Source organism: Schistosoma haematobium, chromosome 1 (genome assembly GCF_000699445.3).
Source record: "Schistosoma haematobium chromosome 1, whole genome shotgun sequence".
In the NCBI taxonomy this organism is placed as follows: Eukaryota; Metazoa; Platyhelminthes; class Trematoda; order Strigeidida; family Schistosomatidae; genus Schistosoma; species Schistosoma haematobium.
In genome coordinates this window covers 39,295,335-39,313,138 of record NC_067196.1, presented here as the reverse complement: position 1 = coordinate 39,313,138, position 17,804 = coordinate 39,295,335, and the positions used below count along the sequence as shown (strand labels likewise).

Below are 17,804 nucleotides of genomic sequence, written 5' to 3'. Positions count from 1 at the left end.
ACACGGAAGCCTGTTAAGCGAAAGCTTCTTCTATTCCGTCCACAACCATTTGAACCATTTAACACGTGACTGAAGCCCCATCTGTTGACTCCTTCAAAAGAAAGTCAGATCAGCTGAGACAACACAATTAGCAGGATTAACACAGGCCTCCGGGCCTTCGGTCTTCTCCAATGTGGGTCTGTTGTCCAGCTGAAGGTCATAGCGCGGTGTGTGACTACTATGTCTTGCGCGCTAAAAATGATATCTCCCAAATCCCTCGGTCTCATAGGTATCTAATTGTACGGTCCAAAGATGTTCTAACCTTTTCAGTAACTGAAAGCGACTCTATCCGCTTAGTGTTGCACAGTGGAACTATGACTTACGAGATTTGAGTTGGTCGTTGGATTGTTGCACGAATTTCACTTATCTGTTTGCTTATATATAATTTTGGCATTATTGCTGATGTCATTTCGTAATAATAACCTTATATTTGAGCAATAAACCTATCTAGCTGGAGATCGCAGTCATGTTTCGCCACTAATGTATAACCCTCGTGTGACCTTAGCAAGTGACCGAGTTTCCCCAAGATCATTTTAACATCGCTCACAGGCTGTTCACAAATTACAGTCTCACCCACTGAGCATAATGCAGACAACAGATTAGCGCTAACATGGTCCTAAATAGTAGTGTCGTAACGTTCCTCCTCACTCCAGTGGTTTTTTCTACTTATAGCGTAACCCTGTTATTCATCTCAAGAGGTATTTGCCTACATACGTCGCTAGCTGTGAACCTCCAAGGGACTTTGTCTCGAGATTTCCTTTCCAATTGCTACTCAGTAGCACTACTACACAGAGACAATAATCCCCACTTCGTCAAGAAAACCGACATAGGTTGAGCTAACATGCTACTCTGTGTCATACTTTAGGTTTGTGATTCTTTCCTTGTTAATATTGAGGCTTATTTCTGCGAAATCTTCTACACTAGCTGTATTCGTTCTTGTTTACCGCCGTGTATAGGACAGGAAGACCGATTCATCTGCAGAATTAAAATCACTCAGCTACGCCTTCAGTCCTCATTGTATTCCGTGCTTATCATGAACTGTGGAGGTCTTCATATTCTAGTCAGCAACTAGCACAAAGAGAACAGGTGAGAGTAGGCAGTCTTGTCTAAAACAAGTGTACACTGAGAATGCGTCAGTGAGCTGTCCTCCATACACGACTTTCCAATGAAGGCTCATAGGAGTTCCGTATGGCGGTGACTATCTCAGGTACTCCTTAGTGGTTTCACCTGGTATGCTCTCTGGTTATGGTACTTTGGCATTACTGGTTTATATGGTTGCCTTGCTAATATCTCTTGCTGTTGGTGAAGCAATATCTGTAGGGAGGTCTGTGTACTGCTTTTCTTTCTCCACTGGCTTTTTAATAGTATCATGTAGTTCTTATATAATTCCTTCTTTTGCAAACTTTCCTGCTGTCGTTCTCAGGTCTCCTACATATTTCCGCTTACCAGCCCTAATGTTCTTCACTAGTTTGAATAAAGCTAAAACAACGATTGAGGCAGAATATGAATTCATTATATTTTGTGGTTTAGCATCAGCTGCTTACAACCATATATGTAGTAAAAGTTGGCATTAAGGTATGATATAATGGGAAACATTAGACTTTGATGACGGAAAGAATTAAAATGACAAGTATTGCCAATACTATATATATGTCTGTACAATGACAGGTGTGAGTTCATTGGAAGATGGAATTCAAAATCATTCGGGGAGGGAATGAGCAGTAATTAAATGAGGTCCGGAGACAGATAAGACTGCGATAATTTCAGGTGTTGAAGGGTTTAAATATAATTACAGGAATTAGAAGTTAATAAGGCAGATTATGTAATAATTGAACAGGATTTGAAGTTTACACAGGAGCATTAAGTGAATAAAGACCACACGAATAAACGGATAATTTTAGTTTACATAAAATAAGAGTTAGTTTAGCGAAGACCACATAACAAAATAAACGCTAATAAAATGATGATCATAAAAGAAATATTTTACCATGGTAGAAATAAGTTGATTATTATCTCATTGTGGATAAACAAGTCAGGTTTTAATTTTTTTATTGTTGGTGCTTCGGAAAACCGGAGAGACCCTACGTGTTTTTTTCTGCTAACGATTTGAAAGGATTGTGGAATATTGGTAGTATGCTCGGTATGAATTATATGCCGAGCTATTGCACTGTTTAGAGCTGTTTCTCCTATTGACTACCTAGTTTCCTAATATAGTTACATCAGTGACCAAATATTTTAGCATGCTCGATTTGACTTCGGAAATCCGAAACTTACCACATGTCCTCAAAATGTACCTAGCTACTCAGATATACAATCCTCCCAATAGTCGAACTAGCGTGTTCCTACAGTATATTGATCGACACAGGTTCATATCTCGTGAAACTTAAGGTTTCCCATTGTTATGTACACAGATTCGCTCTAACTATGGAACGCTAGGCACGCATTATCCCGATGACACATATTTCACGAGCTACACGAACCCACATCAAGAAACTGTACATTCTTCTTAGATAGTGTCTGCCACCGGACTTGAGACTTTGTCACACCTAGAAAATATTTGTTGCAAGTGATTAGTTTATTCACAGATCTCCCTTAACCACAACTACTTTCAGTTATCGGTGACGAAATACTGAATGGAAAAGCGAAAGATTCCAATTCACGACAAGTATGCCTCACTGCCCCGCTTTTTGGTGTACGACTTCGGAAGGTAACTTAAGTGCACAGATAACACCCTAATGTAGATTTCTGTTATTCCCGATGACTCAGATGCTATCGCAGAGGAAGTTCGCAACTATATGAACCGTTACGACTACGTAATAACATCGGGGGGTATAGGTTCTACTCACGATGATGTGACATATGAAGGTGTTGCAAAGGCACTAAATGAAAAGATTATCATTCATCCAAAGTTCTTACAAACCCTCAGGAGACTATCAGAACCGAATATGATTTCCTCTTCAGACCCCATAACCAAACTTGCCAAAATACCGGAGTCATCTGAATTACTATATGCAATGGGAATCCAGATGGATAGTGAAAGCTCTTATCCTATTGTCAAAGTGAAAAATATCTTCATTTTACCAGGAGTTCCATGCTTATTTAATATGGGACTAGAGATAATTAAGGTAAGTTTGGTTCTGTTTTATAAATTTATTTTGAACGCACTAGACTCTCTCGAACCTAAGGAAAAGCCAGATCTACGTATAATATAAGCTGCAGCTCTCACACCGGACTGCAGCGACGTGATCATTGGCTTACCACGTATATAATCTGCAATAAATCCGGCGGCAAAGGAATCACCAGCTCCATTTGTATCTACCATTTCTTCGTCTTTCAACTGCTCTACAACATATTGATGAACGGTAGGGTCAGTAGAATCCGTATATATTATGGGATCTTTCCCTTGTGTTACAATGACCAATCGTTTACGCTTTTTTCCATCAACAAATGGTAAGTCAGCTATATACCTGGCTGCTGCATGAATGGTTTTATCAGTAAGACTGTGAGCATCTCCAAACGCCGCGGCTTCAGACTCATTCCCAATTACCACTCCTGAGTAGGATATCATTTCATTTACTTCTTTAGTGTTAAACTGAGGTAGGAAAGCAGCACTGAGATTGAAACAGAACAACTTTCCGTTCTCCAAAGAATGTTTGGCTACTTTCAGCATACCTTCATAACAGGTATTTATTACGAAACCCTTGAAAATAACTAGATAACACAGTTTAGACTTACTGCGATATAATACACTTGTGCTTTTTCCACAAGACTCCAAACATGTGGTTGTTCAATGTGGGCCAATGAAAGATCACACGCTGCTCCCAAATAGGTGACCATGCTACGTAGATTTTCACTTATAAGGATTGCTACTTTTCCGGTTTTCAACGGTTTCGTTGTGATCTGGAAATCTGTCAGTACATCCAATCCCCGACAATCATTCTTAATATATTTCCCTGGTAGATCAGAACCTATGCATCCGACGTACGAACACACAAATGGTTTTTGAAGTATCCACTGGATCATTTTGACTGTGTTCAATGTGGCTCCTCCGGCAACATATTTCGCATCTTTTCTTTTCTGAATTTCTTCGTAAATCTCCATATGTTTTTCCTCAGCCAGTATGGCGTTGTCTTTTTGTAGTTCGTATCTTTCATACATATAATCATCAGCATCTACCAATATATCTAACAGTGGGTTCCCCATCCCGAAAACATAACCCTCTGGAAGATTACGCATTTTAACGAGCTTTTCCTTCATAATAAGTGGGCAGTTCTGCTCATTTATATAAGCTAACTTTCATCCAACCGGTATTTAGCATGATTTCTCTAAAACTCAATTTGTCGTTTCTAGGTCATTGTAATGTTTAACCCTGAAAAATCATTGGATGTCAGAGAACGTACTGCGCTAAGAAAAACTGTTGGTGTTTAAGACCAGGCCATCAGTTAGTGCTCAAGTCGTAAGAATATATCGTTGCCATATGTTTGTTTGTTTCGTTTGTGAGAACTCATTATTCTTGTTTTCGGACCACTCCAAATTTTTTTAAGACCTAGCAGATAATTTCCTAAATAGTGCATGTAATTCCCTTTAGCTTGTTTTTTTAAATCAAGTTCAAACACTTGGACTTCTCACGTATATCTCAACGATTTTCTGTTCTGTATCCTTGTCCTATTTATTTGTTCCACATACACCGTGATGTCCTTGAATACCTTAGCTAATAATATACCCTATTCGCGTTGCACACTAGTGATGATATTCAACTGTCTTGACGATTGCATCTCTACTAAAATGTTTACGACTGTCTTTCAGTGACTAGCTTTAGGTGATCTTGATGGAGTTTTGTTCTCTGAGCTGGATGGTGATCTTAGTAACTACCTACCAACAAAAAGCTGCTGATGAATAAGGAGTTATTAGTATAAGATATCTTGTCTAGATTGTTACGTTTTTCAAAATTATATCACGGACCAGTAGTAGTTAATAACACTGAAAACCCGAAATCATTAAACGGCTGTTTTATCTCAGTATACGATTTTTTGGTAGTCTGTACTATAAAATAACTTCAGTAAATAGTTACTAGCAAAACTAGAAACTAATTAACCAAAGAATAATTAATGAATTCCCATATTTGCTTTTAACGATTTCCTTAAACAATAATCCTTTCACCCAAATGACTCAGTACGAATCACTTCTTAAATGGTAGTTCTTGGTCAATAAACTAGTCCGAAAGTCTAGAACTATTTTATTTACTCAAACTACGAATAACGGTAGTGAATTGCGTGATATCCAACTTATTAATTCATACGGGATTAAAGAGGTTTGCTATGAACATAATGATCAGTATAGCTATTTATTTTATTGATTTATTTAAACACATGAACATTGGTACAAGAAGGCACCAAATGTATATGTACCACAGAAATCATTCGATTTGTGTGAGTGCTGTGATACTGCTCGGATGCCAAAACCGAAGCAGGTGGTTTTCTTAGAGCCACTCCCCGAGCCCTTGACCTGGATGTCTAGTCCACAAGGCAGCGGGGTAACGTTGGGAGATACAATCCCATAGTTGCCGATGACCAACAATAGGCTCATATGCCATTTGTTCATTCAGAATCCTGGAGCCCATGTGCACTATTGGTTCGGAATCAGGGTTTTCTACTTCTCCTAGGTGGACCCTTCATCCTCTCAATTGCGTAGACAACACCCCCGCCGTAGTTGATTGGAGTGTGAGAGACCTCTAAAACGGACTATCTTTAATCGCGTAATACATTTGTGCGTGATTATTATCCTGTTAACATTGTGTATACGAGCATGTTTTTAAAGAAGCTATTCTACCGGATTACTCTCGTCTTTTGATATCACTTTAATCGGGGACGGATACATCATCAGTTCAATCTTGTGAGTAGCTATCACTCGGCTAAACTGTATCACAAATGCAAAAGTTGCTCCGAGTCTGGTATGCATCAGCGCCTGAACTAATGATGGTGAGTGAAGTAGTTGAGTGTGTCGACCACTTTACTTACTTTGAAAGTCACATAAGCTCTGATTAGTCGGCATCTGACAATATCGCAAATGCGTTTCTCAACCTACCACTTGTGGTGTGGACGGGATGTCCATCTGCCAAGTCAACTATGAATTTACTGCTCGACAGTTCGTTATGTTCTACTTAATGGTTGTGAAAGATATCCACCAAGAATAGACGACATTGAGCAACAATACCAAGATGTTTGGGTTGCGCTTCTCACCCTTTAAATTCAAGTTGTTACTGCAGGACTGGTCTGCGTCAACACCTGAACTAAGGATAGGGAATGAAGTAGTCGAACGCATTGACAACTTCACTTATCTTGGGACTCTGGTCAGCCCTAATGTGCTGACGAAATTTCTGCTCGGATTCAAAAAGCTCATTCGGCTTTTGCTTAATTACGTCACCTATAGCGAAAGAGAGATATTCGTCTATCAATTAAGGGACAAGTATATTGCGCAGCAGTTCGTTCTGTTCTAATTTACGGCTGCTAAACGTGGCCATTAAAAGTAGAAGATACTCGTAAGCTCCTATCGTAACCAATGGTTGGAGACTATGTGACATGGCTCAGAACCGATCACGATGGTGTAAGTGTATACACTTTTTGTTTTCCCTTAAATCGGGAGACTGAAATTGCTTTTTACCTTTGTCTTCATATCCTTTTTCTCTTCTCAAATTTACTTCACTGGATTATACTCTTTGAATAACATCTTCAAACCTTAGTCTTTCCGATTACTACTCATACTCTTACTACTTCTACCACTATGGGATTTGAATCGACAATTGTATCTCTGTGCTAATGTGGTATGGCAACTTGAGCTGATGTACGTACGTACGAAGTTTTGCTGACTGACTGATTATGTCCTTATACACAATCTTTTATATATTACTATCATTGAAATAACTACTATGAATTCGATGATCATCTTGTTGCGCTAATGAGGTGTGGCAACTTGAACCGATTTATATATGTGCCTGGTCCTACGTTGTAGCTGACTGATATTCATAGGACACTATTATTCATTCATAGGTTGCTTCAAAGTACCGCTCATATATGTTGAAACGACTGAGTAATGTTCAGGTTAGATATATGGTAGTGAACCGACTGATGTGGCAGTGAATTTTTCTCGACAGATGGTTGGTATGTGCATTATGTATGGCCAGCCACTTTCAGCTCAACAGGTGTAGGGGCAAACTGGAAGAAGTTTAGGGATGGCCAAACATAAATGCTGCACAAATCTATGTTATAACCGAGCGAGTACTGGAAAAGTTAAACTTTCGAAACTGTTTTAGATTTTTTTGTTTGTTAAATGCCCAAATGATTGTATTCTCTTGCTTGTAACCTTTTTCACGATGCATAAATCGTTATTATATATTGTAACTCCTAATTTACTGTTAATTTATTACAAACCTATTGCTCACTTGTCCTCCACCAACGGGATAGTCGTACCGATATTGTAATTTCTTAATAATGTTGATATGTCGTCAAGATTTTACTCCACATCATTCCATTATTTTTGAGTCATGAATAAACTGATAATAATAGAAACTGGCTGCTAACCTTTCTCTAGGAATAAAGACTAGAAAAACAGAAAAACTTGAGTATAGCGGAAGAATGTGAGTTTATCTTACGTCGGCTCAAAGTTAACAGTGCAGGTCAAAAGTCCAGTTGGTCGAGTATAGGATAGTAAGCTATAAATGGAATAGTAGAAGCTAGATCGATAAAACCATAGTCCAAATTCTGACTGAACAATACAACACGTGATATCAGTTAGTATTCCCGGATGACAACACTATAAAGTCGTTGAAAATTGGACTAAGCCATGTGAGTGGGGGCAGAACACGTAATTGTGGTCCACACGACCATCGTAACGTGCTTGGAGACGTTAAATGACAAGGCTCATAATCGATCACATTGTTACAGAAGCATTCCCTGTCTTTTTTCATATTTTGAGTTCCAAAATCACACTGTTTCCCTTTTTTCTACATGTTTCCTACTACCACTGATACTGTTACTACTTTGGGATCTGCCTGGAAAGTTCTGTCGCGATGTGCTAGTGTACAATTCGTTTGCATAATCATAGAGTCTTAATTCGTAATTCACTTGACCGACTAAAACTGATGTATACAACGGACATCTGTCAGGAAGAATATTGTCGTTCTCAAGTAAACCACTAATGAATTCTAAGCATTTATCAATGGGAACACTTGTGTATAAAGAAACGACATCAAAGCTTACCATGATTTCATTCTTCTCGATGATTAATCCGGATAATTTTGATTTAAAGTCATATGTGTCTTTAATTATATTATGTAAGTTGAGTTGTAGTGGTTTTAATATAATGCTTAAATATTTTGATAATGCATATGTTGGGGTGTTTGTGAAGTCTACTATCGGTCCTAGAGGAATATCTGGTTTATGAATTTTTGGTAAGCCATAAAACCGTGAGACATTACATGATTTGGGATGCAATGCAAACCAAAGCGAGACCCCAATGACTGGTTTTAGCTCGTTCAGAAGTTGATTTGTTTCTAATTTGACTTTATTCTTAATTGTTAGAGAAGTTTTTGGATTGATCTTTTCATAAGGTCCTGTTGAGAGATGTTCAAGAGCTTTATTAATATAATCTTTTATTCATGATTACTGTTGTGTTGTCTTTTTCGGCTTTTGTGATGATAATCATTTTGTCTTTTTTAAGTGAATGCAGAGCCTTCAATTCTTCTTTTGAAATGTTTGGTGTAATGTGTTTTTGTTTAGTCAGAATATGGGATGTCTTTTGACGTAGTAAATGCGACTCTTTTTCAGGTAGTTGTGCGATCATTGGTTCTATAATTGGAGCAATTTCAAGAGAGCTAAGTGGTTTTCTGTGTAAATTGAAATTTAATCCCTTCTCTAGTAGAGTGATTTCGTGACTGTTTAAGTTTCTGTTAGAGGGATTATGAACAGTTCTTCTTAGATCATTCGAATTGTATTTTATTGTTGATGTTTTCTTATCTTTCTTCTTTTCTCTGATGTTTTCGAGTTTTTTAATTTGTCGGTGTTTCGATGAATTTAAATAGTGGCGTTCTCTTTCTATAAACAGGTTGGATATCGTGGTTTGTAATTCGGTCGGGATTAAAAGCTTCATTAAATCATCAAGGTTTTTGATTCGTTCACGATATTTTTCTAGTAAATGTGTGCATTTGTGAATGCGTTCTCGTAAGAATATTCGAGACGCGTGTTGCGAAGTCTGGATAGATCTCCAGGACCGTTCTGGAGGTTTTATAACAAGAGATTTAGGGATAATGTTGTCTTGTAAACATCGTTTATTAAATATTCTGTGATTGTACCAATTGCATTTACACTTGGATAATTTGATCCGGTTATTAATCAATAACGGTTAAATACTAAACTTTCTTGTAACAAACTTTATTTATTGAATTTATTTCAGTTAGTCGTATAATGTAACCCATTAATATACAGGTGTATGCAAAAGCTAAGCCAATCAATCTGTGAAGCCTGCTCACACTGATCGGCTGGTAAAACCTGAGTTCAAATTTTGGATCTACTGGGAGATGCACGCATGTTCTAATTTCAATCCAACGATCCGTATAGTAAATGGTGATACAACTGGATAACGTGGAGCTATCTAACGAGACTGTAGAAAGCATTTGACTTTCAATATAGATAGTATTGTTAAACTTAACGAACTTATCAACCCTTCTCTGCTGATGATTTAAAATATAATTCTAGTTTCCTTCAATTTATTTGACCATACTTCCTTCATAAATTCATTCTTTCATTTGTGTTGCACATTTATTTTGGTGCCCACTTGGGTCAATATTCGTGTTTAATGATTAAGTAAGTTTAGACTGTATACAATCATATAATTCTAAGTGATCATTTATAGCGATAATTTTGAGTAAAAAATAGTACGAAAACATGTACTCAAAGAAGGAACGAATTGAGCGAAATTTCTTTTTAATTAGCTTTTCATCATGGCTCTACACTAATATATATATGATTTACAATAATGATATAATACTCATCGAGTGGATACGTCATGTAATAATTACATAATGACATTAAAATTAACATTGAGTAATTGGGAGAAAGAGGATTATTAATATTCAAAGTAATTATTAAATCAAGAAGTTGCTACGTTTCGTAATATATGAAAAGAGAAGGAACAGAATTTTATAATGGATGGTCAATAGAATAGTAGTTACGTAAGAATCAAAAGATGAATGTTGAGGAAATATAAAGTTCAAAAGTAACAAAAACAAATTTTAAAGAGAAAAAACGAGTGGAAGATTTATGAAAAATAGTTCTGCTGAAGGAAATCTTATACCGATGGCCAAGGCAACAAAATTGGTTGTACAAATCTCTTTTGAATGCAAAGGTCAGGTTCGTGAACATGGATTGCGATGGCTTCCGCAATATGCGAAAGGTGCACTCGTAAACCATGCAGCAAATTTGATGGGATATTGTAGTTAACCTTAAAAGCTCTATTCAATTCAACTTGATGACCCGTGTCGACCAAGTGAGGGAGAATCACTTTTACCTGTCATTTGTTTAATCACGGCGGATGACGTTCTGTAATACGATAACGAACTTGCCGAATTGTACGCCCTATATAACTGGCTCCATAGGAGCAGTTGGACCGATAGATGCACATGGAGTTGGCGAATTCAGGCAGTCTGTCTTTATTGGCCGTTCTTATTTTGAGGTGGTTGTAGAAGATAACATTTAATCTGGCTGCATTAAGTGTTTTTTGTACAGCTCTTCTTAGTTTCTGAGTCACGATTTCTTTAGTGGTGTCATTTATGAACAGTACTTTCTTAGGGACGGTAGGTATCTTTGTTCTTGTTTTCATCTCCATCATGTGTTTGTCGATGGATTTCCTAGGGTACCCATTCGTACTAAGTAAGTTTCGAATATTAACCAATTCATCTTCAATGGTGTCTTCCGAGCAAATAATTCTGGCACGATGAGTCATGATCTTTATTAAGTTCCTTTTGTATCTGATTGGAACTGCACTGTAGAAATGAGTGTACTGTCCTGTTGCAGACTTTCTGTATAAACCTCATCTTAAAGTTCCGTCTGCTCTTCCAGTTAGTTGAACATGATATGCTATTGTTCTGTTCATCTTCTGATGTAAAATTAAATGATCGATGAACGTTATTAAATATATTAAGTAGATTGTCCTTATCATGTTCTTTTTCTAATACCATGAAAGTATCGTCTATATAGCGATAATAAATTGGTCAATGGCTAATTGTGCTTTTAAGCGGATATTTCCTTTGAAAAACTGGAAAATTTTGTTTTTGTTATTTTCGAACTTTATATTTCCTCAACATTCATCTTTTGATTCTTACGTAACTACTATTCTATTGACCATCCATTATAAAATTCTGTTCCTTCTCTTTTCATATATTACGAAACGTAGCAACTTCTTGATTTAATAATTACTTTGAATATTAATAATCCTCTTTCTCCCAATTACTCAATGTTAATTTTAATGTCATTATGTAATTATTACATGACGTATCCACTCGATGAGTATTATATCATTATTGTAAATCATATATATATTAGTGTAGAGCCATGATGAAAAGCTAATTAAAAAGAAATTTCGCTCAATTCGTTTCTTCTTTATTAACCAAATGGCAAAATGGGAATTTTCAACATATATTTACTTGATAGATAATGATACTCTGATTCAAGAATGCTTAAATTAGTGGAACCGCTAAACAGACTTCTCTCTGGTTATTCAAACAAACACGTCACTCGTTGATGCCTATAATCTATGGACGTCACAAAATTAAACAACAATATCACCATGTTTTCCGAATTATCCTGCTGCAGGAAAACTAGGGTTATGTACAATAAATTTTCTAAGTAATTGAGAAGGTAAAACTGATTATAAAAGTCACACACAAGTTGTACTTGTTACTAAATACAAATAAACCTGTATACTGAGTGTTAGTGAATGAAATTAGGCCTTCATAATAATTCTGAACTTCGAAATTATAGATCCGAATTCTTAGCATATTTACCGTCATTGCTTAGCTTTTTCATTTGATGAACAACTTAAATCTACGAACTCATGAATTCATAAAAATTCTTAGCGAAAAGTTTCATTCGTCAGAAAACCTGAAATGCTAGAAAACTAATCTTTTGTAAATATTTAATAAAAGTCTAATACAATTCATCAACAGGATCAGTTCCAAACAAATAGCTCCAAGAAGGGGGGAGAGACCATTGGAAACTTGTGTCTTTAACTCCGTGTTGTGCTTTGAATTGTAACCACTTATTCAAATGCTGCACAACATAAAGTGCATCGCCACTGTTATCGCCTTCAGATGTGAAAAGATTTAACAGACAAGCAGATATCTCTTCATGTTTGAGTAATTCTTCAAATAAATAACTTGCAATTCCACACCCAGGTAAATAATAAACAACAGATAATTGACAGTCTAGGTGGTCACTGTACGTCTTAAGGGGATACCAATCCAGTTCATCAAAGCGTTTACGATCAGAAGCGCAGAATGACGACGACAAAGCATACTGCAGTGGTGCTGAGTTTAGCTCCTCATCCTGTAAAACGAACGGGAGAAGTGAAATAGATGAGTGGCATACAGGACTATAGAATTATGGGTGATTGTGTTAAATCTGTTGTAAAAAAAGGATTACAGATAGTCATTTTATAAAAATAATTCTTATTGAAGCTAAAAGTAACTGAAGCAAGGGGAAGAGATGCGCTGAGATGGAGTAGTCCCAGTTTTCTGGAAGGATGGTGCCCACCGTTTATTAATTATTTTGGTTGAGCGTGTTTTTATCAGATAACTACAGAGAAGTAAACTCTTCAAGATAGCAACTTTTATCATTAAAATTGTAGTGCCAGTTATTATTTTAAGCCCATATACCTTATTCTAGCTTTCGGACAGGCCAATCTACTCATTCTACTTGGGTCACATTTTGACCTTGATAATTATTCGCTTGTCAATCTTGACTGCCTTTATATGAGCGTATAGTATATATGTGTGCCCTTCTTATCCCATTCATCACATGTCTGTTGCTTAATTTTGTGTGACTAAAAATATAGTAGAAATTATTGTATTGCGAATTAGAATGTATATAAGCGAACAATATTCCTTTTAATTGTCGGGCTTCAATATAATGTATAAGAATATTTGTATGGACATATGAAATTCACAAACTAATCAAGGCAGTTTATGAGTCAGCGATAACATTGGAATGGATTACGAAAATAAACAGTAGGTAAAAAGTACAAATTGTTTGTGATAACTGGTGTACTAGTTGTGATACGGATAGGAAAGGGTTCAGTCAGTGTTCTATAGTAGGAAGTAGGTCAATGATATTAAAATAGTATTTACTACTAACTATAAAATTACGTAGTGTTTAGATAATTAGACAATGAAGTGTTCATTTAACAAAAGGTGAGGGAAGAGATAAGGGCATGGAAAAGTCTTCATAAATACACAGGTTGTTAGTTCGGATCCCCGTAGCTTCTGTCAAGTGTAAGAGACAAGATCAAATCTAATAAGGAAAGGTAGTGGATATACGATTAACTACTTTAAATGATTTGTTTTTATCTTCTACATGACTGCTATCGACCTACTGTAACAGGAAGATGTACGTTATCTTCATCAAACTCTTTAATTAACCCCGAAAGGTGTTCACTGACTCGACTTAGTTGTGTGACTGTACGCTCAATGTAGCAGTTGATATCGTAGACACACATTGATGTGGAAAAACCAGATAATTTACCCTTCGGTTGAAGAATCACCATATGTCGACTTTTACTGCTGTCACGCTTAAGAATTTGTGAACAGGAAACCGGGAAGATCAAGCATGTTATAAAACTGATGTATCATACTGGCTGTTTTCCCCTCAAGTTGTGGTGTGTAGAAAGGAATATCGACATCTAATTGTAATCATACGTGTGAAAATGACACTTGAACCTGCAGGCTGAGGTTGTAATAGAGACTGTTGTTGAAAGGAGCATAGAAAGAACACTATAAGTTATCAAAAGCCCTTTATGTGAATACCATTATTCGAATTGGAAGTTACGACGAATGTTCACATGAAATGATTGTACTAAGTAACTATCAGCGATGTTCATGTTCGGTAATATTATCAGATTTTGTGCTCAAAATGATCTCAGAAACAACACTTTCTTCCTTTGAATGTATGGCAATTCACTAGATTTAGAGAAACCTTATTAACCTGAAGTTTGCAGATATCATAGTGTAGTTTAGCATGTACCCATAAAAACTGTCTTCAGGGATAGCGTCAATTTTTGGGATGTATGCAAATGCCTGACTGCGTGTACGGGGCTAGTGTGTGATTGAAATGCTCAAATAAAGACTGTTGGGGTCAACGCACATAACAGTTGGTTTAATATATTAGTCATTTACTCGAAAACACGAGGAAAACCATATCACGCTACCTTAATAAGTTTCTAGCTTACGTTTTTAAATACGAGTAAACACCAACTGTCAAGAATGTTCAGTAATTGATAGGATTTAGATAGAAAATAGTCAACTTACTTTAAGAATAGTCGCAAAGCTACTTGAAAGTAAAACCACAGTTTTAAACTTCATAGATTTCAGGAAGGTCACAAGCTCCTTGACATGCTTTCGTTTGGAACCGGTGAAGGGAGGGGCTCGAATTTGTAACACAGCTAGCTGAAGTTCGGGATTAGCATAAATCTTCAAAAGAGAAGAACAAATAGTTTTCATTTGTGGTAAACTATCCAGATTAAGGAATCGCAAACGCAAAGTTTTAAGGTGTTTACGTAAATTGAAGAATTCTTTACTGATCCTTGCTATGGTAAGGGTACAAATGAGCGGGAGCCTAAATTGATGTACGACCCATGAGTCGTCATTTTCCGGGAAAATATAACATTGGTGTGATGAATTTCACGACCTAGAAAAGTCTCGATATATAAAAACGAAATGGATGCACTAGTGGAGTAGCCATAGATTATTTAATGGTGAAAGTTCTCATTCTTCAAAGATTACACTCTTCGCTTTGAAAATAATTTAGAACATTTCTAAAGGGGTACGAACATATAAGATCTTAAGAAAAACCATATCTTGGAAAAATAAAGATATACGCATTAGTAATATGTCTCAAAAACTTTGAAATTAATTAATTATGGATCTGTCATATTAGTTTTTGTAACATGGGCTAGATTAAAACAGGATGTGAAATTCCCAAAAGTTTAGGATAGGATGCTTTATATTGTTAAACAAACTAAGGTGAAACTGTGATCATTAAGAAGTCAACAACACACGTGGGGTGTTGTGTGTATCGTCTATATAGGCCGTCCATTACAAAAGTAGTGACCAACCTTATTAACTGAACACCTTAAATATAGTTTGTTTCGGAATAATAATTGACAAAAAGCAGGTGATGCTAATAAAACGACTGAATGAGAACTAGTATTCTTATTTGACTGTGACGTAAACAGCAAGATAGGAACTTCCAATTGTGAACTAATTTCTTAGCCTTTCGGAGTAAGTCATGGGAGAATTCACGAACCCATAAGCAACTATCTATTCAATAACTGTAAAGTTTTTTAACCACAACATGGAATTCTCTTACATAGATCACGTGATACAGGCCTGTTAACTGTTTAGAATAGATGTACCATCTCATTGGAGTACATTCAACCTATGCACATGACCTTACTAATTTTTATGGAGATATTCAATAAAGTTAATTATCGAATCGCTCACCTGAAACCGGGATTAGCAGCAACTATCGGGTGCTTAGTAACTTTCAGATTACTTATAGGGGAGATCGTTAGCTGTCAGAGTTTGCTTTGCCATATCTAACTAGTTTTCAATGACGAGTGAAGTACCACAGAGTGAAATCCTAAGGATTATGCTCCCATTGTTTAAAGATTTGCCTATCACTACAGGCCCTTAGAATCTATTACATGGAGATGATTTTAGAACTTGAGAGAGACGCTAGATCCAAATGATATTTTGTTTCATTACAAAAACTTAAATAGGTTATGTGACTATACCAATAGAAACTGTCCTTTCAGTAGCAGCAAATGAAGGGTGATAATGGTGAATAGTAGTGGAACTGTATCGGTCACGTACTTTCGGGATGACTCAAGTACCACACTTTTTACTTCAAAAATACCTGCTTCTTCCCATTGGGATTCTGCAGCAAAATTGAATACTATCTTGGATTTTCTTTATAGACTAACTTCGGGATAATTTAAAACCTTTCTTATTGTTTATTTAGGACCTCATTTGCAAAACGGTTCTTGGATCATTTATCATTAACCTATCATCCTCTTGTAATGTGCTCAAAAAAGGGTAATCAAAAATGTATGCGAACCAAAAAAATGAACTGCACTTAGCTCGCATGGAAGCTTCAAGTTTGCAGTCTGTGCAGTACAGAAGGATTCAGGGGGAATAATCACTACGATTCATGTCGCTCATGATCCCTCTAAACATAACAGACCACTACGAAGTTTAAATACTAAACTTAAAAGTGTATTCATTTTGGAAATACAAGTTGACACAGAAGACCTGTACGGATATTTTTGTAGCTAAAATCAGTAGATTGTGGAGATATTAACCAGATGCAATGTTAAAGACACCTTCCACAGAGTCCTTCGAAGGGAGGCTCGAGGTTCACATGAGCTGAGTAGGTCATGAGGGTGATCAGTCTCGCTATTATTAACTAACTTGTTTTGCCCTTCAGTTGTATAAGGAACATAAAAAGTTATACCTTTCCATGATCAAGAATGATCTTTGAGTACCCAGACGCAGATCTTGAAGGACAAATTATTCACTGATTCCTCCTAACAGTTCAAGGTTTGAGCTGCTTAGTCAGCTTGAAATCTTATAAACTGTGTTCATTATGACGCAGAATAGTTGAAGTTAGATCAACTATGAATTTATTACATAAAGATTACCGTAAAACTTGTATATATCATATAACACTCAGAAAAAATATATATATACCTGTGAAGTTGTCATCATATCATGAACATCTCCAGGCAATCGGTAAGGATTGATACCGACTACGGATGGGCAGTACTCAAAATTTAAACTACAAATAACATCACAACCTAAGTTATAGATTAAAAGATCACATCCAAGTTGGGCTACATTGCCGACACCAACACAAGCGACAATAAGGTTATACGAAGAAAAATAATTACAATCAAGAGCGGGGAATGAAGAGTCACAGTGAGATGACATGCGGTTAGGTAGCTAGCAAAGGTCTACCTCAGATATTTCAGTTTGGGTTTTTTCTGTTAGGGATTATAACCACTAGGGATGTAATGAACTGAAGACAGTTGAAACACAAGAGAGTAGAACAGGTGACAACTTCTATTTGTGTAACGAACGACTGCCAGAACAAAAAGAATGTGCCACCTAAAGCCGAAGGAATGTAAAACACAAGGCTGGAAATATACGCCGGTTTGGAAATACCGTTAGGGTCAAATATCAAAGAACCGAAAAAATGTTTTGCGACTTCTGAGACCAACCAACCAAACAATATAAACAACTCCTCTACACAGGCACTTGATCCGAAATGAAGGTGATAAGATTTGTATACATACAAAAGAACTTCAAGAACAAAAAAGGAAAACACTAAGTATTGCCCACACTTATTAAGTAAAACATGTACGGCTGGAACGAGAAGCATGTTCAAATGATTCAAACAAAGGTTCTGTTACTGGTTGTATGTTTGATTAAAATTGAATGT

General features: G+C 36.4%; 2 protein-coding genes across 2 annotated transcripts; one reads left to right on the top strand and one right to left on the bottom strand.

Moving 5' to 3' along the window:
* Window positions 1-202: 202 nt before the first annotated feature.
* Window positions 203-17,097, bottom strand: PSMG2 (Proteasome assembly chaperone 2). The gene is made up of 4 exons (XM_051218161.1): window positions 17,054-17,097; window positions 14,612-14,773; window positions 3,775-12,635; window positions 203-3,739 (listed from the first exon to the last, which is right to left on the bottom strand). Exons 1-3 carry the CDS (start codon window positions 17,069-17,071, stop codon window positions 12,237-12,239), a joined length of 579 nt encoding a protein of 192 aa, XP_051074015.1. The 5' UTR covers window positions 17,072-17,097; the 3' UTR covers window positions 203-3,739; window positions 3,775-12,236.
* Window positions 2,781-4,467, top strand: FLAD1_1 (FAD1 flavin adenine dinucleotide synthetase; the record flags this gene model as incomplete). Its single annotated transcript, XM_012945816.3, has 2 exons — window positions 2,781-3,164; window positions 4,390-4,467. Coding segments are annotated over 2 exons (462 nt in total), but the record flags the coding sequence as incomplete, so codon positions are not given.
* Window positions 17,098-17,804: the final 707 nt, after the last annotated feature.